Source organism: Crassostrea angulata, chromosome 5 (genome assembly GCF_025612915.1).
Source record: "Crassostrea angulata isolate pt1a10 chromosome 5, ASM2561291v2, whole genome shotgun sequence".
Taxonomy (NCBI): domain Eukaryota; kingdom Metazoa; phylum Mollusca; class Bivalvia; order Ostreida; family Ostreidae; genus Magallana; species Magallana angulata.
The window spans coordinates 32,741,968-32,764,807 of NC_069115.1; the positions used below are offsets into that span (position 1 = coordinate 32,741,968).

A 22,840-nucleotide genomic window follows, 5' to 3' on the forward strand; every position below is an offset into this window, starting at 1 on the left:
AACTATGCAGTGACAGCTTTGTGTAAATTAAAAATTTCATATTTGAATGCATTTTTCTTGAGATTTAAACTTTTATACAGTGACATAATTATTCAATCATACTTAAATGCTTAAAAATATTTAATCGGGAAGTACTCTAGCCTCGCCTACTATAAAAGTGAAGTTAAGTTACATGTGTATACGGAAAACAACAAAACATTGCAAATTATGCTATTTGATGCATGTTGTAGTTTCGGCATAACATTTACTTATTTCATAATACTGATTTATCACATACCACATGCCAATCATTTCTTTAAAAGGAATACTTTGTTTCTGTACTGTTTACCAACAACATCATCCGGAACACCTCGGGCCTTTCACAGAAAAAAATATTTTTCTGTGAAAGGCCCGAGGTGTTCCGGATGCCGACAACATTACAATTACAGCGCCTTTGAACTTATTTGTGCATATGGCACGGAATCCCGATCCCGATTCAGATAAACGTGTGATAGCCTGGTTCCCTTAGCTACCCATTACGCACAGGAACCAGGCTAGCTCATGCGCAGGCTGAATTTTCCCCATAGCATCCGGTTTCACCTCGCTTATATATTTTCTGCGTGGACCTCAGGGTCCACACGATAACGTTATAAGATTAAAAACACTTGCAAATACCAACAGTAACACAATTCATACGCAACATCGTGCAGTAGTTTAGAACATTTGAATAAAATGATTTAAACGTAATTTACAAAAAATATAAAAAGATATTTCATTTACAAGGTAAACCGCAGCTTACATGTACCAGGTATCTAAAATGTAGATGTTCAAAATAAGTGAATATCGTGCATATTGGTACACTTCACTGTGTCTACCATGGAGGGAAAAGTCATACGGTTGGGGTATTGTCGGGATTTTTGCTATTTATACCAGTGAACTTGTAAATAATTCATATTAGTGGATACCGTCGTAAATTTCTAATGGCCAGCTTTTAAATTAGTAGTAAACAATAAAGATGTGCTCAAAATACACCTGTAAACAAAATCTTCACGTGAGTAGCTAAATCTTATTCATCATTCACCTCTCATACACGCTCGATTGGCAATTTTTGGACAATTTTCGTGGTATTCGTGGGTTGCGCCGAAACAACGACACAACAAATATGCAAAGAAAAAAACAAACCAACAATCCACGAAAATTGGTTACTAAATTAAAGCACTCAACATTTTTTATATTTACATTGTACATATACATGTAACTTCACTGCTCATGCTGTGTCTAGTAAGGTGTAGCGCTTACAAATGTTATAGATGTTTAAATGCTGTATCTTTCAAACCCACGTCACATTTCCCCAAAAGACCACCTGCCAATTGCCTTTGAGGCAAAAAGGGATCGCTCGGGCGACAGTCGGCTATTCGTCAACCGTTTTGTTGACCGACTTCGACCTTTATTTTCGTCGGCCGACCAATTTTGTGTCCGTCGGGCCAAGTACATATTTTTCAGCATCGGTGGTCGATTTCTCCGGTTTAAATAGTCGTTGAATAGTCCGTCTACCAAACCTCGATCATCGTCCGACCATTGACTGACAGATTGTGTGTCTGTCGTCGGTCGAGCGAAGGTTATGCATTTCGATTTTTCTTAAATGTCGGCCGGCAGATATCGATTTACGACCGGAAACCGACAGAGGGACGATTCGCTTTCGGGGACGATATTAACAAATCGGATGACAGACGACCAAACGTTTACGGAATGTGTTAAACATCTGCCGTCTAACGGTTGGTAAACGGCGGCCATGGAATAAGTTGGTGGTGAATAGTTTGTGTTTTATGTACTTTTTTCTCGTGAAGATAGATGACTAAATATGTATATAAACTTGATTGATATATATATATATATATATATATATATATATATATATATATATATATATATATATATATATATATATATATATATATATATATATATATAATACGATGATGGAAATATTAATGTACCTTCATTTTACTCTTGCATTTACCAATCGTATACATTATTGTAGACAAAGATCAGAAAACTTTGAAGGCCATGAGGCTGGCTACTTGCACATGTGTGAGTTGCAATTGATTAATATAATTACATGACTTTTACCAACATGCTAAATGTCTTGAATCAAAAGGCATTGAAAAAGACATGTTTTAATACTTTATTTAAATGTGACAAGTACGCAACATTGGACGTATTCAATATATAAATCAGTTAGATCACACAAGCTATCTAAGCCGTTAAAAAGCATACAACACATTATTTGTTTCAATTAATGCAATTCAACTATGATAAATATTTTATAAAAACCAAAGTAATGTACAAATATGCTAGGTAAAATTAATTCATTTAAGATTACACAAATGATTAATTCAAACAAAGTATTCATAGAAAAAGAAACAAAACGTGTTAGAACGACATTAAATGATTATTTCAAACAGAGTATCTATAGAAAAATAAACCAAACGTGTTAGAATGACACGATATTGGTGTCCTTTATTCATGTATAATTTCAAAACAGTTCTATGTGTTTTGTTTTTCGAACTTCACTTCACGGATACAAACTTGTGCGTAATTTAGTCTTGCTTTATTCAGCATTGCATTTTTGTCCGAGTTGTTTGGAACTGCATGAAATTGTGTTGAACACATGTCTTGCTCTCTCTGTTTGTATTTCGTTGGTACTTCATGGTTCATGTTTACTTCATGCTTCGTATTTGTCTCTGTTTGATGTGAAAGATGGTCTTCTGTCTTTTCTGAGGGCAACTGAATTTCCTCCGGTTGTACATAACCTTTATGGTTGTCATTTACATGGAATTTATTGTTAATAAAAGATGCATCTGTGTGCCCTCTGTCCACTTTCTTCGACGCATCTGTGTGTCTTCTGTTCATTTCGTTCGACGCATTTGTGTGCCCTCTGTCCACTTCTTCGGATGCATCTGTCTGCGTTCTGTCCACTTTCTCCGACGCATCTGTGTGCCTTCTGTCCACTTTCTCCGACGCATCTGTGTGCCTTCTGTCCACTTCCTCCGACGCATCTGTGTGCCCTCTGTCCACTTCCTCCGATTCATTGTCGTTTTTTCTATTCTTTTTTCTAAACAAAAATAATTGTAAAATAAAAAACGACGGTAAGTGACAGAATGCAGTAATAAACGTGTAGTTCTCTAAATGAACTAAACGATTATACGAAAAGGACTTGTACCCAAGTAGTCAAGTACTCTCGTTAAGTCATCTTTAAGTTTTCTTTCAGTTATTTTTTGAGTGAAAAACGAATGGTATACGGTCAGGTTGCGTTATTTTTTGTGTTTAAGTTTACTCTTGAATCTGGATCTTTGTTAATTGTAAATGATGTAGATGTATTAGATTTTAAATAAAATCAAAAAGCATTCAGATCCTGATAGTGCATGTTCTTGATGATAAACAAATTAAGAGTTATCAGACTTTGAATTTAATGTAGCGACTTAGATATCGTCAGAGGTGTTCCTAGTTTAAAAACGAGGAAAATCGAATGTTGCCGGTGAATATTTTCGATGACTGACTAATCAACATGGACACTGAAACTATTTCACAGTTAGATAGAATAGCATTATTCGTTGTACTTTTACATAAAAAATATTCACAGAGGTTCACGAAAATTATATATATTTACCTTTTAGGCATCAGAACAAAAATTATTCCAAGAAGTATGACAATACCTCCAGCTATAGTCCCTGCCATAATGACTGAAATAATAATAATAAATGGATTACCTATCGAACATAATATCATAGTCTGGATAGCATAAGAAAATCGGCATAACGTACAACAATTACTGATATTGATAAATACACTAAGTACTGGTTTTAAATGTATTATTGTGCCCCAAGTTTACATACATTTTTTCACGAATTCAGCAGATTGCATATTTATTGTCCTTAGTTTGAATTATTAAAAAAGATTTTCTCGTACATAAAAATTGTACATAATTATTGTTTATTGTATAACGAATAATACACGAATTTTGACAAAATCTACCAATGATAAAGAGTGAAAAATAGATACGTCTATCCCTGTCATTCCTTAAACTTTCCAGTCCTACTGATTATATTATAGAAAGACCCAAATACATCCTCTAATACCGCACAACCTCCTCCCCAAACTAAAAAGAACTACATGTACCAAACCAACAAAACAATAAACATATGCACTTTTGTTAGCAAGTTATAAAACATTGCTGTTGAAACCTTGTGCATGCAAAAACAGATTTTTTTTCAAAACACTTAAATTTTTACCACCGCCAAAAGTTTTGTATAAAAGAATATTGTCGTACATATAACTCACATTTCGTTATCGGATTCGAAGGTGATGGAGCGCTTATAACAGTAATTTCTGGTGTTGGTTCTATATCTGGTGATTGTCCACACATTACACTTATATTTCCTTGTCCATTATCTAAAATAAACCGACACATTTAGATTTTGAAATATAATATGGAACGTTAATAGGGCATGGTCACGATTTCGACCAAATTTTTTTTCCTGATTTTAATGTTAACAATGATTCTGCAAGGAATTTTTAATAGGCAACCAATTTAAATTTGAGTGTCATTTGTAGAGTTATAAGTGAGTTACAAAGCTTACAATTCTTTGCTATGTAAACAAAGCTTTTGTTTACAAATAGAATGTTGAGGTGAAAATTCCTGTTTTAGCCTTAAAATGATTGTGATAAACGTACGGAACTTTTATTTATGCTTAAAGTGAATAAGAAGATAGACAAATACCTTGAAAAAGATTTTTTATTGGTATATTGAACCTATGTAAACGAAAACAGGACAGAAGCCATGTTTACATGACAAGGAATTTTGAGCTCTGTATCTTGCTTATAACTCTTCGACTGACTCCCAAATTTCATGTAATCATTTTAAATGCATTCCTTAAGCATTATAAATAGTAAAAACAGAAAAATAGAATTTGACAAAAAATCGTGACCTTGCCTCTTTAATTCGTCTCATTTGAATGTTTTAATTTGATTTAAATTGATGACAGTTCACTTTTGCACAAAATTTACAAATCGATTAACTATACCATTTTCAGTTATTTCAAGACATTGGTCCAAGTCTCCAAAATGATTTCCATCCTTTAAATATTCTGCATTTATTATAATGTTATCGTACTTCTTTACTAGGAATGTGTCGGTTACATGGGTACCGCACTCATACGTGGCGTTTTTGTTCTCTGTATACACTGTAACTTGGCTATTACAGGACTTCGATGCTCCTTTCCGTGATACAACAAGTAGATCCCCAGAAAACATAGAGACTACATTACATGTACACGGATGTTTGATTTTGTTGATATCCACATAGATAAATTTTCCCGATTTCGTTGATCCATTACATTTACTCACTGTTATGTTAGGATCTTAAATTTAAAAAAGCCCAGAAATAACTTTCAATATATGCGCATACAAAATCATATTTAAAACTTTTAAGAGAGCTGGTTGTGTTTATTTATACCAATATAAACTTGATTTCAGAAACTTAATATGTAAAAGGACAATAAAACTCCGCTTACCTCGTGATGGACATTGTGCTGCAAAATCATAAAAAGATGATAATAAGAACATGATGAATTTCAACCGGACGGCGGTGTGTAAAGGAATTGATTTTTTTTTTTTACAACCATGCTGTTTGTTGTTTCCTTTATGTAAGCTAAAGGAATGAATAGATTAAGTAACGTTCATTTGTGTTATGGTTTGTTATGCCCCACTCACAGAATCTACAATGTCCTAAAATGTACCAACCCCCTCCCCTTATAATAAAACCAAAATGGCTGTTTAAGTGCAATATGATGTATGTGCAATCCGTTAAGTTCTACTTGAATTTAAATTGTTGATAAAAAGGGTATCACATTCTTTTTTTAAGAATTGTAATGTGTCATTTCATAGCCTTTATTAAATCCGAAGCTAGTTTCGTCCCGTCCTATTTTACGTGTAACGCAGTTATAATGATTTAAACCCTTAAACAGCATTGCAAAATATTTGTAATATTTAACGTTTTGATGGTGACTCATCTTTGTAAATAAATTATTAGGCAACATTGGGAACAACTTTGATTCTTCATTCAACACTTGTTTTGTCATATACATGTAATGTAAACAACTAGATAGCAATTGTAGCTAGAGAAGGGTGTGAAATTCGTCAAAATTCAACACTTTTTACTTAATAAATAAAACAGGAAGAAAACGTATAAAATTTAAAGCAGGAAGTTTAAATGAATAAAGAAAACACATAGTTTGTGTCGTTTATTCAGTAAGTTAAACACGCTAAAATTTAGATCAAATCTTACCTTTTGTCATCACAATAAAAAGAATAATTATGATTATGTGGAAAATATCACCCATTTCCCTCAAAATTTTGCAAGGTCAGGCGTGAATCTTGAAATTATGAAGACAGCTTTAGGAATTCTAAAAATATCACACAAAATCGAGTCTCACTTTAAAGCTTAAGTCAGTAATAATTTAAAATCCATGATATCGAAATGGAAACCCTCGAAACACCATCTTGTAATCATTTTAAAATTAATTTGTAGAATATTGGACATCTCACATCTGGAGTGATTTTAATGATAGTTTAGTCAAGTTTTACTCGTACATATATGTAATATAACATAAATTTAAAAAAAAGGCTGGTTTGGTAAACAATTTAAGATTCTTTGACTCTTAAAGGTTTTAGCTTTATCACTTACACTATAAAAACCTGTCAAATTTAAAATCAAGATGTATAGGTGTTCTGTGTAAATAGTTTGCAAAATAGTGAAATTCACTTATGTCTGTTTATTGTATTTTGGAATGTATCCCTGAATTAGGCCAAAAGCAAAATGAGATCGTCTCGGCCTAAGAATAATGTCTAGTGTTCATTGATCAGACTTGGTGGAGAGGGTTTACATTTTTAAGTTGACAAGGATGCAATTCTAGAGAGAGAGAGAGAGAGAGAGAGAGAGAGAGAGAGAGAGAGAGAGAGAGTACAGGTCATCTTAGTTTTATACATGTACATGCATTTTGTTTTAAAATAAATGAATGTTAAGTGTTTAATGTAATGCTGAATCATGCAATACAACTGTTTACAACTCTCTTGTTCATTGCATTTATGAATCAAAGTACTGAAGTAGTACTGAAAGCCGGATTCTTTTGATGTGTCATTATGCATATTTTGTAGTAAAAACTGGCGATTTCTCTCTCTCTCTCTCTCTCTCTCTCTTTCTCTCTCTCTCTCTCTTTCTCATGCTTTAATGTCGGAAATGCGCCAGAGAGAGACTGAATTGTTTCTTTAGCGGCTATAAATAAAATAAGTCTGTCTAGTAGAAAAAATCAACAGTTGCATTGAAATTTGAAACAAGCGTTATAAAACCAACCCCTTTCCCTCATTACTTCTATGTGCAGCCAATCATCAATGCAATCTAATTAAAATTAGACTTGTAATTCCGCTTCTCTACGATACCCTATACAAGACCGAACCAAAAATTTACTAAGCAACGTGCTGATTCGTCAACATCTGAGGTCACTCTGAGATGACCCCGAACGGGATGTTGTTAGATCTTGTATAGCGTATCGTAGAGGAGCGTAATTAAAAGTCTAATTTTAATTAGATTGAACAACAATGATTTGAAAAGTAGTTCATGGAAATTGATGTGCATTCTATATGCCCAAAACGCATAGTCTTGTTTAAAAAACAGGTAATTAATAAGAAAGGAAAATATTCAACGCTAAACTAATTCGAAAACAAATAAAAAACCAATAGATTTGACAAAACATGACTCTCTGTGTAAATATCTTGTATAGCGGAAGTTTTTACTTTGACGCTGCTCGGTTTTTTGTTTACTTTTGAAGTTGTGCTATTTATAGTATAATTGGCGATTTGCCTGCCTACAGCCAGGACTCTGCTTTCAGCAAAGCCTGGCTAAAAATGCACTTAAACATGGCCATGACCGTCTATCGCTAGGATACATTGTATTAATTTTCTACACGTAATTGATTATAAACTTTTCTTCCATCGTTTTTTCAGTTCTGGGTTTTCCCGCACTCATGTGCAGTGGCTTTATAAATGGCGGATTACATTACAATTCATCAGACGTGTAACAAAGTTAAGAGACAAATAACTAAAGACATTATGTAACATGTTTTATGGACCCAGAGTTTGTGAAAATACTAATTAGAAGACACATGATGTATATTTTTACTTAAATGCATGTTATAAATTTTAATCCAAATACGCCACATATACCTTTAAAGAGTTGAATTAATTTTTGTTTGTTGGGACAGTGGGATTTAGAAATATATCTGGAGGAAGGAGGGTATTAATTTATTTGGTACCATGGGGGGGGGGCTCAAAATATTTAATTCCAAATAAATAAAACGATCAATGTTTACATTTCAATAACTTTGCAGCATTTGGATAACGGTTGGAGTTATTGTGTCATGCTACACGGGCAAAAGTGGCTCGCATGAATCTCATATGAAATACGCATGAGTTTCATAAAAAAATTTCTCATGAGAAAAAGACGAAAAGGAACACACAGGAAAATCATCCGAGCCACTTTTCCCTGTGTACAACTTTTACATGTACATCCCTCTTCCTATCCCTTGGCACGTAACATTTTTTGAAAATGTTTATACTCAATTTAAAGTTAAGAAATTAAGTCTTTATTTGGATACAAATTATGCCATATAAAAACCCCAATAATTTAGGTAAAAAAGAAATTATTTTTGTGGTATTATGAGGGGATATAAGTGGTCAGGGCTAGATCAAATCCAATAAAGCGCAAAGGGCTTAACGATATTAGATATGAAATTGCCATTACCGTATTAATTTGCTCAAAATATTCAAACAATGATTCCTTATTTTTTTATATATTATATTGTACTATTTAATATTTAATTAGTGACATACGTTATTTTCATTTCATATAATAATGCAAACCCACTTGGTACATATATCATTTGCGTCATTGATGAAATACACTGTACTATATTAAATAGTCACAGACAACGACACTGAAAAATGAAAATACATCCTTGAAAAGACAAATCGCATATGCAATTTGTAAATCACACTCAAATTCGTTTTAAAATGGCTATGGCTACCAAAAGCAATTTTGGCATAACTGATTTTATCAATTACACTCTAATTCATAAACTGCCTTTAGTTGCGTAGTAGGGGTTTACTGTCGTCCGTACGTTACAATAGGTTGTTGCACAGCGTTACTGAGAGAAGGCTACTAAAAAAGAAGTGTCCAATACGATATTTCCTGTGCAGTAAGAAATGTCTTAAAATAAAACTTGGTGGAAAGGAAGTTAGAGATAAATGGTTATAAAGCACTTTATATAAGAAAAAACTAAAAAGCAATGTACTATGCATATGAGTAATGGGACGAATTAAAATTACTTCCTTATAACCATGATTTCATTTCAATCAAGTTCCTTGATATGGTGGTCTATTCTATTTAAACCTGTCTATAAACTGTGTTTTAAAGTTTATTCGTTGTACAATATCTGGTAGTTATCCTCATTCAACGAAAGCAAAATAATTCTGGAAATAAAGGCATGATATACAGACTGTTAAAAACAATGTATTCTGATATTGTACTAGGATGAGGAGGAAAAGGGGGCAGGGGACCAACAGCTCTTTTAAAAAGTGCATGCATAAACTATTAACATAAAACACTACAAAGGAAGATGTATTAGCGTACAAACAGTTAAGTTTGTCAATGCGTTCAATTTAACTAATAGTTTCTTCGTTATGTTTTCATTCCTTCTTTGCGTTAGCTGATTTACAAAGGATGTGTCCAACCCACTTCTATATAGACGAGACCAAGCCAATGTTTTGTCTTTTAACTGAAGTCCATCGTGGAACTGTGTTCAGATTAAACCACGTGTGATGCTTTTTCCTACTTTAAATACCCTGTCACAAAAGTAATTTGTCACTCGGTGATCTTTTTCGGAACATCGTACCCAGGGTATAAAGATGATGGCTCAAAACTTACATGTTTGTTTGTTGGAACTGAATACATAGTTTTTGATGGTGCGCCATTCTGATACTTTATAGAACTTTTTTTTGGAACTGCATACCCAGGCATTGGCGATGCACCAATACCTTTCGGCCGTTTATTTGCTGGCACGTCATAATGAATGTTTGCTGTATCCTTCCCTTTTGAGTCTGTCAGTGGTAAAGGAGATTGCTGTTTTTGTTTTGGCGTGTATCCCAATTCATCTACAGGTATAGTGATAGCATACAATGAGGTGGCAGTATGCTCACAGTTGTTTTCAAAGCCATTGTATGTATAATTTGTGTATGTCTCCCTAAACTTCTCTCGATTCCTTATTCTAAATGTTAAGAAAGAAAAAAAATACATTCTGCTATTTACAATTAACATAGACCATCTTTGTCTAAAATGCGTTGGCATCTATCTGAAACTTTGTTTAATTTCAGGTAAATCACAATAGTTTCATACCTTTTCCGAATTATGCAACAAACTAATAGAACGATAAGTACTATACATGCAATGCCTCCAGCTGCGCAACCTACGATAATTTCTGCAAAAAATAATTTTAAAAATTCATATATATGTTACATATTATGCTTTATGTAAACATTTATCATGCTGTAATAATTTGTATTATCCTGGAAGAGTTCTTAATTGATGTATTCTCTTTTCCTTTATAGAAAACTATAATGGTCACAGCCAATAAAAGTATTTAACACAACTTTCCCATATATATATATATATATATATATATATATATATATATATATATATATATATATATATATATATATATATATATATATATATATAAATATATATATATATAAAACACATGATAATATTACCTTTTATAAATACATTTCCTTACGTACCTGATGTAGAGTAAAAACTCTATGATGTTGTATATATATATAAATGTACGCATTATACATGTAGAACCCTAATTACGTTAATATTTTTACAGATTTGACGTTTCTTTCCAAACGCCACGCAGATTTGGAAGGGTCGGAGAAAATTTCCCTAGAAATTCAAATTTCTTAAATTTACACCGTAAAACTATCAAAAAAAGGTCTCTAGCCAAACTGTAGCAATGATTTTCGAAAAAAATCTCTCAAATTGATCCTATTTAATTTTTGACAATGTAAGATTTGCGTCCTTTTCGATATTTCATTCTGGTACGGTGTTTATGGATTTTTCATAAAAATATTTTGATTTTGAATGTCGTTATAATTAATCACTTGCGCCAATGCACCAAATATTGATTATTTACCGTGTTAGGATACACACGTCACGTGATTAAGAAGTTTGTATGACGTCATTAAAATGCATCAAATATAAATTGTTAGATATCGATGTTAGTTTATGCAAAAAAGAAATTCGTCCGGTTAAAATATTTTTCTAGAATTAAAAAGTAACGTTTTGCATATTATATTAGCTTTGATTAGCCTTAACATACAGTCAATTCAAGCATATCTTTTATAACATACACCATAGCCTAACATGGCATTGAAATCCCATAGCAGATCATTGAAATCTCATACCATAGCAATGAAATCTCATAGCATAGCATTGAAATCTTTTTGATTTTCATTCGTCATATCATACCTAACAGAGCATACAGCATGATTTTTACTTGGTTTTAACTGCTTTTATTTTTTAAAATAAATGTTCACATAATAGGGGTAAACTTTGTTTGTTTTAATCATTTTACTTTGATATGTTTGGAACCCATCTGTTTTTGGAGGTGTTTTTGTTTAAATCTCATACCATACCATATCTTTACGCCATTCATTTTAATTTCTCATATCATAGCATTGCAGTAAAATCTCATAGCATATCACTAAAATCGCATACCATTGCATAGCATAAAATTTAAAAGATATGCATGAAATGAATGTAGCTGTGTATTCATGAACGTGCCATCGTTTTTATTAAAGTGGACAGGCTCATCCAAAAATTCTTGACAAGCAAATTCAAAACATTACCACCCCCTCCGCCGACTCTCCACCCGATGCTACGTACAATGTATCTGTTATTTGCTATACGGGGGACAAACATAACTTCAATAACCCAAAATACTAGAGAACAGCGCTGGCTTGATTTTTAAAGAATCTAAACATACATGTATTACTATTGCAGAAAAAAAATCTTACATCACCTTTTATGCTCATTTGAACAGTACGTTTCTACCAAAACTAAAACACAAAACTAATGTATTCTAAACCTAAATGTTTACATTATAGTAGTTAACGTTTCTTTGACTTTTGTAGACTTACATGCATGTACATGTTTTTACATTTATATTTCAGTGTATCAAGAATTTAAAATCTTGCCCTAAATCCATGACTTTACGATGAATTGAAGTTCATATTTTAAATTGCTGTAAACTTTTAAGTTTAGTTTCGCTTTGGTTTCAGGTTTGAAGCAAAGGAATAGGGTGATTTTCCATTTTTTATGATTAATTTCACCTAAACTAAAAATAAGTTTTTACAATTAATTTACTTCAATGTAAGGCACTTAATCAAGGCAGTAAATAAAACCTGTGAATTTAATGAAACTTGACGTCTAAGTGAGTGTAAATTAAATCAACGGTATGTATGACATTATAAAAAATCTTTAATTAAATTAAAAGGGTGCTTAAAGTTTAGTGCATGTTTATGCTAATCTGACGAGGGTAATTTTTATTAGTTCATGATACGTACCAATGCTGATTCCATCAGTAGATTCCTGAGAGGTTGAATTGGCTGTTGTGTTAGGTGGTAATTCGCATAGGTCACTTTCACTTCCTTGACAATTACCTGTAATATTTTTTTAAGTTTGTGTAACAAATTAGAATTGAAGAGGGCTTTACGAGTAGGTTGATAATAATTTGTTTTCTCAGTGTCGAAACATTTTGTCACGATTTTATGAAAATTTCATTATGTAGAAAATTACTCTATTTTTATCCGGCTTAGGATTGATATAAAATAGACTATATATAGCTTTAACAAAGTACGTAATTCCGTTTCATTATAAATGCGTAATGATTGTAGCTAATCTAGTTTAAATCTATCTGTTGATATCACGATATTGATACTTTTTAAAATGCATTACAAATGTATCAAACGAATCACATTTTCAAACTACCAGATAACAAAAACCGACAAGGATTTGAACACATGAAAATACAGGAGAAAAAAAACCTGTCAGATTTGAATTTATTGCTAGAAGAGAATTTAAATCGTATTGAAACTCACCGTTTGCCAATGCAAAAGTCGCATAAATCACAAAAGCATACAGAAGACCTTCCATTTTTCATTTATTTTTCTGACCCGGAAAATTTTTTATAAATCTTTCCGGTAAAGCAGGTAAAAAAATAATATTTCTTATTCAAATCGTCAATATCAGAACGCGTATGCAGGTGAATGAATTTTTGCATTAATAGTTACGGTCAAAAGAACGTAGAACGCACTGTCGACGTTTAGTACTCCTGACGTTGTCTTTGAGTCAGCTTATATTTCGCTGTCATGCGATTATTTTCTGTTTATACATCATTGATGATCATTGATGAATTATGTTCATTCCAAGCCCTGTTCATTTCATTCGATCTTCTTTTCCTCCTGATTTTGAAGAAAATGCTCAATGTATCATGCGACTGAATAAACATAGTAATCATAGAAATACAGATGAGACTCTGAACATTAAATTAAATACATTTGCGGAAAATTCAGCGGTAACGGTTGTCGAAAGAAAACCTATGCGAGAAAACGCAGTATATAAGTCGTGTTGAGCTACATTTGTACACGGCTACTAGTCGATTAATGAACCTAAAATGTGCGTTTTGTTGATACATGAACGCATGTTCTGGTCATAATTATAATGCGCGGATCTCTTTCAATTTCATGTTGAAATTTTTACAATTTGTCCATGGAGTATATGCAATCAAATATGCACCTATAAGCCTTCTCCTAACTGCAGTAAAATCTTTCAAAAATTAATCAAACTGATGCTTTCTAACATGAATCGTCTGATACGAGTATTAGTGAATATATTAAAACAGTAGAATTTTTTGATTTAATTTCATGTTGAAATATTTACAATTTGTTTATGGAGTATATGCAATCAAATGTTGAACAAAGAATATGATTTAAATGATAAAATAATTGGATAAACTATAATAATATGCACAAATGAATTGAAAAAGAATGAAAAGCAAAACAGATATAGACAACTTATTAATCAAACATTCGAAAAGGAAAGCACAAGTCTTTAAGCAAGCTTGACTGTGGCATAGCAGACCCGGTCATTGCTTTTACTGTCGTCCATGGAGTTGCTTTGATTAACGGCAGTCGATTCTATTTTAAACATCCACAAGTCCATCATCATCATGAGTCTGTGCTTGTATTGGAGCAAGTGGATTGCTGTTGTTTTGTTTAAACACCTGGGCATACACGTCTTCACTAATAACATCAGGGCAAAGTTCATCGTTCTTGTTCGGAGCTTCATTCTTAGCCAGTGAATACACTCCTTGATCTACAGTTTTGTTATTAGGAGGTACATCATAATCCGAAATAATTTTATAATTTAATTTTGAAGCCGTTTGTAGTAATCCAAGTTGCTGATCCTGTGCTGAAGAGTTATCGACTTCCTCCATATGTAGGGAAATGTTATTCAAGGGGTTGTTAGGTAAACTAATGCTGTTTCCGAAGGCCCTGTTTGTATTCCCTTTTGCCGATTTCATAACCAAACCGTTGTTTCTATCTTTCATAATTCTAAATTATAAAATCATTTTCGCCCAAATTGCAACGATTAACTAGACAAAATATAATTCAGAAAAAAATGATTTGAACATTTATTCTTTAAATCTATACAATGTTTAAACGCAAAATTGCAAGTTATCGTCAAAATTAGGATTACGACTAAACTGTTTTTATGAAAACAACATAATTATCGAAATACAAACCTGTTCATAATTATTATGATACAAATTACCAGTGCGATAGCCAAAACAATGCCTCCAGTTGCAATACTGGCGAGGACGGCTGAAAGAAAATAGCATGTTAAGTTTTCTTTCTTAAAACATGACACTGTGGTTATCATAATAAATAAAAAAAATAATATATAAATAAAATATTTACTGCATATTTACATAGATTTTCTGGATCCGTAGTCCTTGATTCCTCTAACGAAATTTTTAAGTCAGTAGTTCTGGTATTGAACACATATGTTGTTGTAAAGTATGCATCTTTTTTCTGTAGATCTGTAGCGACCAGTTTTACTGACGAAGGTTTTAAATCAGCAGTATTGGTGTTCAAAATATGTGCTGTCCAGGAATATGCATTTTTCTTCTCATTCTCTAGATCTACGGAAGTCCATTTCTTTGATGAAGATTTTAAATCAACATTACCAGTGTTAATGCCATGTTTTGGGGTGGAATATGCAATCTTCTTTTTGTTTACCGCAACTGTAGATTCTTTCAATGAAGCAGTAGAAGACATCTTTATGAATCGAGGAACAGATGAGCGGATGGTTTTGGATTTGATTGTTGAATTTAATCGAGGTTGTGTTTCGCATTTGATACTCAACTACCCTCCGCTTTCACCTAAAAAAATCATTTAGGTTTTTAAAGCCCTGTTTTACTTTTAAGGTTTATGAATTACTATCAAAGAAAAGATATATTATTGTAAGGTAAAGGGCTTTTTTTTGTTAAATTAACAACTATGTTTTTCTTGCTTTTGCGATTCTATTTAATTTGCCGGTTATTTAAAATGAAAAATATAACAAATTTAGATTCGAATATTGAACGTTTCATAAAAATTTATACTTACCCTTGTTTTAACTCAATAGCAATTACCTTATAGTAAAGGTATAACATGTTCTTGGTAAATATCTTCATGAACTACGTGCGTTGAGGGCAATTCCAAAATATTAATATTAATGATATCTTGTCTCAAGTTCTTAGTAAGACGCAGCCCTTGTGTTTTTGAGATATATCAAAATATGCACGCCAATAACATGGATTTGAAATTATTTATTGCAATGGACAAAACACATGATACAGCCATAATTTTCATTACATGTAAAAAAGAAACGTGTAACTTAAGTTACAAATTTTAGTATCGATTTGATAAGAAATTAAAAACTGAGGTTTACTTTAAGATTGTGATTTCTTTATTATACGCAATATCATTGCATTAACCCCTTAGTAAGCTTTTAAAAAAGGTTTTTTAAAATTTTTTTTTATTTATTATAAAAACCATACTACCAATCTTAAATATTGTAATGGATATTTATATATAGAAACAATTGCACACGGATACTTGTCTTCATGATGTATGGTTTTACTTGAAATTTTGAATGCATTTACCAATTTTGCGGACTCCCAAGCATTGTTTAAACTCCCCTGAAGTATTTCCTTGCCAAATGTCTGCCACAAGTAGAACTCTGTCTTTCATCCGTAAGTCAAACGTGCTAGATCCACCATCTTTGCAGTTGAAAGTCACGTTGTTGTTCACTGTAACTCTGTTGTTACATTTAGAGTGTTCTACTCTCCATGACGTCACGATTATTCGACCCAAAAACGAAGCAGTCACAGTACAAGCACATGGACGTTTTATCTTACTGAAGTCTACGTATAAATGTTTTTCAGATTTGGTCGTTCCATCACAACTAGTGGCTGTTCTGTATTCTTCTTTAAATGTATAAAATGCAGGAACTTTAGACAAATAAATGTCACTTTATGTACCGATATATCCGAAAGATTAAAATGTCATTATTGTATTAATGAAGGACACAAAAATAGATATAATGAACAAAAGCATATAAAAGATAAAAGAATAATTAACACTTACCACCATTCGGACATTGTCCTATTAAAAGATTACGATATTGATTTTTAAAAACATATATAGGTTCTTTTTATCTGAATAAATATTAAATATAATACACGTTTTACTTTCAAACGATTAAAAAAATCCATTTCTGCATATAAGAAAATTTAAACAATGTTTGAAGAAATGCATTACCCGTATCATTTTTAATGAATTTATGAAGTTTAAAACACTTTATATTACAAAGCTCAAACACTGATAAAAATCGCATTTGCAACATTATGGAGGTGCATCCATCAACTCCACTAACATGTTGTTACCTTTACGTTTTACACTTTGAACGAACTGAAAAAAATTTCTTGAAATTTTCTAAGGAGAGTCATTTTGCATTTGATATTAGTACGTCTGTCAGCCCATGGATCGCAGGAAAATTAAGTATTAGTTTAAATATCTCAACCTCGTCCACTATTTCTGATTTTTTTTTTTTGGGGGGGGGGGGGTATTAAATCAATGCTATGAAATTAAATGAGGAAAGGATATAATTATTTCCAATGAATCATTATTATGATATCAACTTTCATTATTACAAACTAAAGTATTAAATACTCATTTAATGTGTTTTAAGGTTGTTTTTAATTGGTTAATCTTAAATTTTTATAAAGATGTATGTTTTTACTAGATTTACTCGAGTGCACATAGCGTCAACTCTTTTACCAAAATAACCCTACTTCATCTTAATCAAGGCACGATGATTTGTTGTTTTGCTGTAATTAAAACCTATAGGTATCAAAGGTTGCTTCAAGTCTTTAGCAGACGGTATTTGTCGTTTAATACATGTGCATGACGTACAATAAAAAGTCAAAGGAATTTTGCATTGCAATCGACATGAACGTACCCCTGATATGAAAGTTAAGAATTGTGCGAGGTGTTCGGAGTACTTCCAAATGGAGAAAATATGTCAACAATAATAATTATAAATCTTGGAGTTTACCTCTATTTTTTATTTCAAGTTTCCTCAATTGAGAAGGTTCTCTTTTTTTCATTAAAAATTGTCAAAAGTCAAAAATGGACGGAAACAACAACTTGGGACAGACTATAGCAAGGAAGCTTATATTGCCACGTTACCACGTAACCCGTTTATTAATACATAGTTTTCAGTTCCTACCATTATTTGTTTGATTCAAATCATGTACAGTTGATGTTTTTGGTGCTTGTGACGGTTTTTAAATATACTTTTCAACTAATTTGCAAAAATGCAAGTGATTATGAAAAGGCAATTTCTGATTTATATCTACATTGTTCATAAAGGTCATAATCATTATCAATTTTTAATGATTTATTTTAAAATACCAATCCTCAAAATTAAAGCCAGTTGTATTACCTAGGTATTCAATTTAAAACATACTCAAATATGTTAACTGCATTGTCCTTAATTTCTCTGAAAAAGAATCAGCAGTAATGGTGGTTAAGACATAAACTGTGGTGAAATCCTTCTTTTTTTGTAGACTTAATCATCAATTTCTCGGACGAAGTTTTCGAATCAGCAATACTGATATTCAAGACAAAATTTTATTTCAACATTACCATTTTTCAAGTCATACTTTAGGGAGGGATATGTACCTTTTTTGACGTTTAAAACATCTGAAGATTCTTTAAACGAAGCAGTAGAAGACATATATATTAATCGAGAAGCAGGTGGTCGAGAAGTTGTGGTTTTAATTGATGATACTGGTCTGTGTTGTGTTGTACATTTGATACTAAACTTTCCAACGCCATCACCTGTAAAACACATTTTATTCCTAAAACAATGTTTAACTCGTACGATATATCAATTTAGTGCATATGAAAAAAATATCATTGCGTAAGAAAATAGTTTCTTTATCAACAAAATTTTTTCATCTTACTGTCGAATTCCATCTAACTTAATTTTCCGTTAAATAATCTGTAACATGCAGTCCTAATTATTTTGATATCAAAAATTATTTTGATTTAATTTATTATGATGAAAGAAACGCACACTCAAATGAATCTTAAAATAAAAAGTGATTTCATAACGATACTGAAAAACAATGCGTGACAATATAAGTAAGCTCTTAACAACAAAAATTTCGTATTTTTCAAAGTTATATACCAAATAACAAAGGCTATTTTTTCTAAACATAGTAATTTGATGCGTTCATAATGCATGGTGATAAAAGCAATTTCATTATATTAACCGTTATTATCGATTCCAAGGCATTGTTTAAACTGCCCTTTAGTGTATCCTTGCTGATAGTCGGCCTCAAATAGGACTGTATCGTTGATACTGACATCGAACGTATGAAATCCATTATCTTTGCAGTTGAATGTCACTTTGTTGTTCACTGTAACTCTGTTATTACATTTAGATGTAGCTCCCCATGACCTCACAGTTATACGACCCACAAACAACGCAGTCACAGTACATGTGCATGGATGGTTTATCTTACTGAAGTCTGCGTACATATACATTCGTTTTTCAGATTTATGTGATCCATCACAACGAGTTACTGTTCTGTATTCATCTTTAAATATACAGAATTAAAATTGCTATACAGATAAATGTTACTTTACGTTCTTTATATCTGGAGGAATATGATATATCATTACATGTACTGTTGTAAACAAAAGACACGAAAAGACATTACAAACTAAGAATTAAGACAATATAAAATAAGAGATTAAACATTGATAAACACTTACCACCAACTGGACATTGTCCTGTAAAAGAATAATGGCATTGGTTAATTGGAACATCAAATTGGTGTTGATTTGAGCTTTGATTATGAACAAATCTGATATATTCTTTGATATTTTTGAATAATGCAATACACATTATAATACAATGGGCTACATTGTTCACCTGAACAACAGTTTTTGTATCAGTTTTTTTTAATTGAATTTTTAAAATATAAAACTCTTTAAAAATATTGTTAAACTGTTATACAGTAGTCGGCCATGAAAAATGAGTTTGGAAAAATGTCCGACGTTTATTCAGGTCTCGTCGTCACCTGAATTTTTGAACCAGCTTTTTCTAACAGAAAGGTAAAATTTACTAATTAAGCAAACAGATATCGTACTTTGTATTTTATCCTTAGGTATGAAAATATCTCGGAATTTTCTTTGTTTAGCGATGAACAGGCTCCATATTTAATGTAAAAAAAAATACTTCTCAAAACGTTAACAACAACTCTTCCTATGTCACGAAAAATGTGGATTTTATTTGTGGACCTTTGTTCCTGTGTAGATTTGTTTCTATGTTTTAATGTTATTAATGTCTGGACGTTATTTATGTCAAAAATGTGTTGATGCTATTTTCCTGCTCAATTTAATTGGACATAGAATTCCTTTTATTATTGAATTTAAACAAACTATCGGCGATTTCAACTAATTAAGTTAAAAATTCAAAATTAAGTTTGAGTGTTTTTAAGGTTTTATATTTAGAATGGTTAATATGCGTATTTATAATACTTCGGCATAATTTGAAAGTCAAATATTGAGTTACAAGCAAGATACAGAGTTAGAAATTTTTGATTTCGTAAACAAAGCTCGAGATTTGATATTGATGGCATTTGTGATAAAATGGTATAAGTTTCAATCAAACATTGCTTCTTCTGTTGATTATTTAAACACACTTAATCAGTTTATCTTGTGTGCCTTGAGTCGTTTTACAGAAAACAAAATGTAATGAGTTGCTTTACATTATTTGTAAACAAATAATACTAGAGCTTTGTTTACATAATAATGAATCTGTATCTCTCATATCACGCGACTTCTACCATTTCAAATTTTTGGTCAATCATTCAAATTGCACAAATAAACCTTTTTATACATTAAAAATATAATATAGAAATATTTTGTTCTTAAAACGTGTTTAGGTTCCTTTAAAACCCACAGTTTTGCTGTTTATTTGGAACATCCTTCCGGTTTTTACATACAGAATCCTACATTTGACAACTGTAATAATATAACGACTTGCTCTTACCTTCCCCAAAGTTTTACACGAATCAGTGACATGTTGGTTTGCAGACGATAATTGTTTACCAAAAAGGATTAACTCAAGAAATAAGTCGGAATAACATCGGATGAGTTGTAATTTTAGTAAATTAGAAATAGAAATTTATTTCTTCTTCAAAATGTACCTTACAGAAATGCAACATTTTTAATTGCATTTTATTTCAAGTTTCTGCGCCCATTTTGCAAACTCATTTATGACACACGACTATATATTCCAATAATTTTCAAATCAATAAAGAATACCTGAAAAGAACCCTACATTTGACATCATATTATAAAATCTAAGATGCATCAACTGACTGAGGTCTCAACATGAAAAAGATGACAAATCGTAAAATGATTATGAACATTGAAAGAAGGCCCATGTGACCGTAATATGAAAATGCTTACATAGTGAAAAAACAAACACGTAGCAATGTATTTATTAGAAAGAAGATTTATAAACATTTTTCTTATATATAATTCTTTGATGAACTTAGAAACCTCTTCTGTGGTCACAGTGTTGGCTTAGGGATATTGCTTTAACAATGTAGAACCTACACTATCTGAATATGATTTCTTAATTATCTCACACTCTGTCACATTTTGTATAATTTAGTATAGCCTTTATTTTAGGACAATTATTAGGTAATCTCACAAATTGTAATATTGTTGTTTTTGAGAAGTTGTTAAACATTTTCACTATATATTTCTATAAATGTTTGAACCTCAGGCCCCAGTATTTATCCGGGGTTACTTCTTGAACAATTTAGAATTTACACTATTTGAGGATGCTTGCCTAGTTATCTCACAAATCATGATATTGTTTTATATTTACATTCCCTTTTTTCCTCCTGTTAAATTGCATTGATTTATTTGAGTGATATTTACGTATAACACAGAAGACCAAATCTGGTGCGTATGAATACATCCAGTCTTCCTTCAGAACATGACTGACTCTCCTCTCGACCTCAAACCGGATCACGACCTGATATTATACTTGGGCTGATTAATATTTCATGGATGTAAATATTTTTTTAATATTTAAATGAATTCAATTAATTAATTTCTTAAAATAACAAAAATAAATTTTATCAAATTACAGAATGAAAAATAAAATTGTGTTATTAGAATTTAAAACGCTGTGCACTAATTTAGTCAGCATAATTCGGCTGTTCCAATGGCTCTTCCGTTAATTGCGCATTACTCGTTGAATAAGGTCGAGATTTTTTTAAATAAATCATATTTGCGGAAAGAGAACAGATGTTTAAAAACGTAAATATAAGCATTGAATCATTATTTATTGAAAGTTGTGGTCTCATAACTGCAACGGCTAGCGTGCGTTCTTTAATTTGCATGCACACGCCGTTGCAGTTATGAGACCACATCTTTCAAAAAATAATGATTCAATGCTTAATTGGTCGAAGATTTTGAAACATTTTCCCTAAACATTTCTATATTAACTTTGAACCACTCGTGGGTTCCAATATTTAGTCTTAAGGTCGGAGCCTCAGTTTAACAATTTAGAATCTACACTATCTAAGGATGATTGCACAGTAATCGTACAAATAAGAAAGGCATAAATACGTATTGAACTCGGTTTACAAATAAAATTCTTATTTACATTTAGAATCATGTATTGCTTGAGATTGAAAAAAGTTGCTCGAGCACATATTCATAAGCTTTATTCAAAATACATCTATATTGAAATTTAGGGTGTAGTAGAGGAGATGATGTTAATCTTTCCTCCAGTAAACAAACTACCTTCTTTTTTTCTCTCTCTCTCTCTCTCTCTGCGAAACAATGTATGAAGTTTTACTCACCATTAACTCGCAACTGTATGCTGATGAGAAGAACAAAGAATGAAATATACACCATTTCTAATTTTATCATAGTCTTAGCAAAACCACATTAATTCAGATGAAGACTCAAAGACATTATGTCTTTAAGATGTATTTGTCTAAGTCGTAGAAGCACACGCTTCTTAACATTGACC

General features: G+C 31.7%; 2 protein-coding genes and 1 pseudogene across 2 annotated transcripts; all 3 read right to left on the reverse strand.

The window, feature by feature from the left end:
* Positions 1-2,431: 2,431 nt before the first annotated feature.
* On the reverse strand, positions 2,432-6,473 carry LOC128186407 (uncharacterized). Its single transcript, XM_052856222.1, has 7 exons — positions 6,326-6,473; positions 5,553-5,570; positions 5,064-5,399; positions 4,321-4,431; positions 3,650-3,722; positions 3,002-3,094; positions 2,432-2,950 (listed from the first exon to the last, which is right to left on the reverse strand). The coding sequence occupies exons 1-7, from the start codon at positions 6,378-6,380 to the stop codon at positions 2,527-2,529; spliced, it is 1,110 nt and encodes a 369-aa protein (XP_052712182.1). The 5' UTR covers positions 6,381-6,473; the 3' UTR covers positions 2,432-2,526.
* Positions 6,474-7,822: 1,349 nt separating this feature from the next.
* Positions 7,823-13,346, reverse strand: LOC128186404 (uncharacterized). The gene is made up of 4 exons (XM_052856219.1): positions 13,258-13,346; positions 12,724-12,819; positions 10,487-10,568; positions 7,823-10,358 (listed from the first exon to the last, which is right to left on the reverse strand). Exons 1-4 carry the CDS (start codon positions 13,310-13,312, stop codon positions 9,956-9,958), a joined length of 636 nt encoding a protein of 211 aa, XP_052712179.1. The 5' UTR covers positions 13,313-13,346; the 3' UTR covers positions 7,823-9,955.
* A 669-nt stretch (positions 13,347-14,015) lies between these two features.
* On the reverse strand, positions 14,016-22,737 carry LOC128186398 (uncharacterized; annotated as a pseudogene).
* Positions 22,738-22,840: the final 103 nt, after the last annotated feature.

Bases quoted from the DNA above. Each gene is read 5' to 3' on its own strand.
- LOC128186407 (XM_052856222.1), bottom strand. From the start codon at position 6,380: ATGGGTGATATTTTCCACATAATCATAATTATTCTTTTTATTGTGATG. The intron at 4,432-5,063 runs GTATAGTTAATC...GGTTTATTTTAG, and splicing joins TCTTGAAATAACTGAAAATG to ATAATGGACAAGGAAATATA. The intron at 3,723-4,320 runs GTGAGTTATATG...TTATTATTTCAG, and splicing joins TTCGAATCCGATAACGAAAT to TCATTATGGCAGGGACTATA.
- LOC128186404 (XM_052856219.1), bottom strand. From the start codon at position 13,312: ATGGAAGGTCTTCTGTATGCTTTTGTGATTTATGCGACTTTTGCATTG. The intron at 10,569-12,723 runs GTACGTATCATG...TATTTTTTGCAG, and splicing joins TACTGATGGAATCAGCATTG to AAATTATCGTAGGTTGCGCA. The intron at 10,359-10,486 runs GTATGAAACTAT...CTTAACATTTAG, and splicing joins TGTTGCATAATTCGGAAAAG to AATAAGGAATCGAGAGAAGT.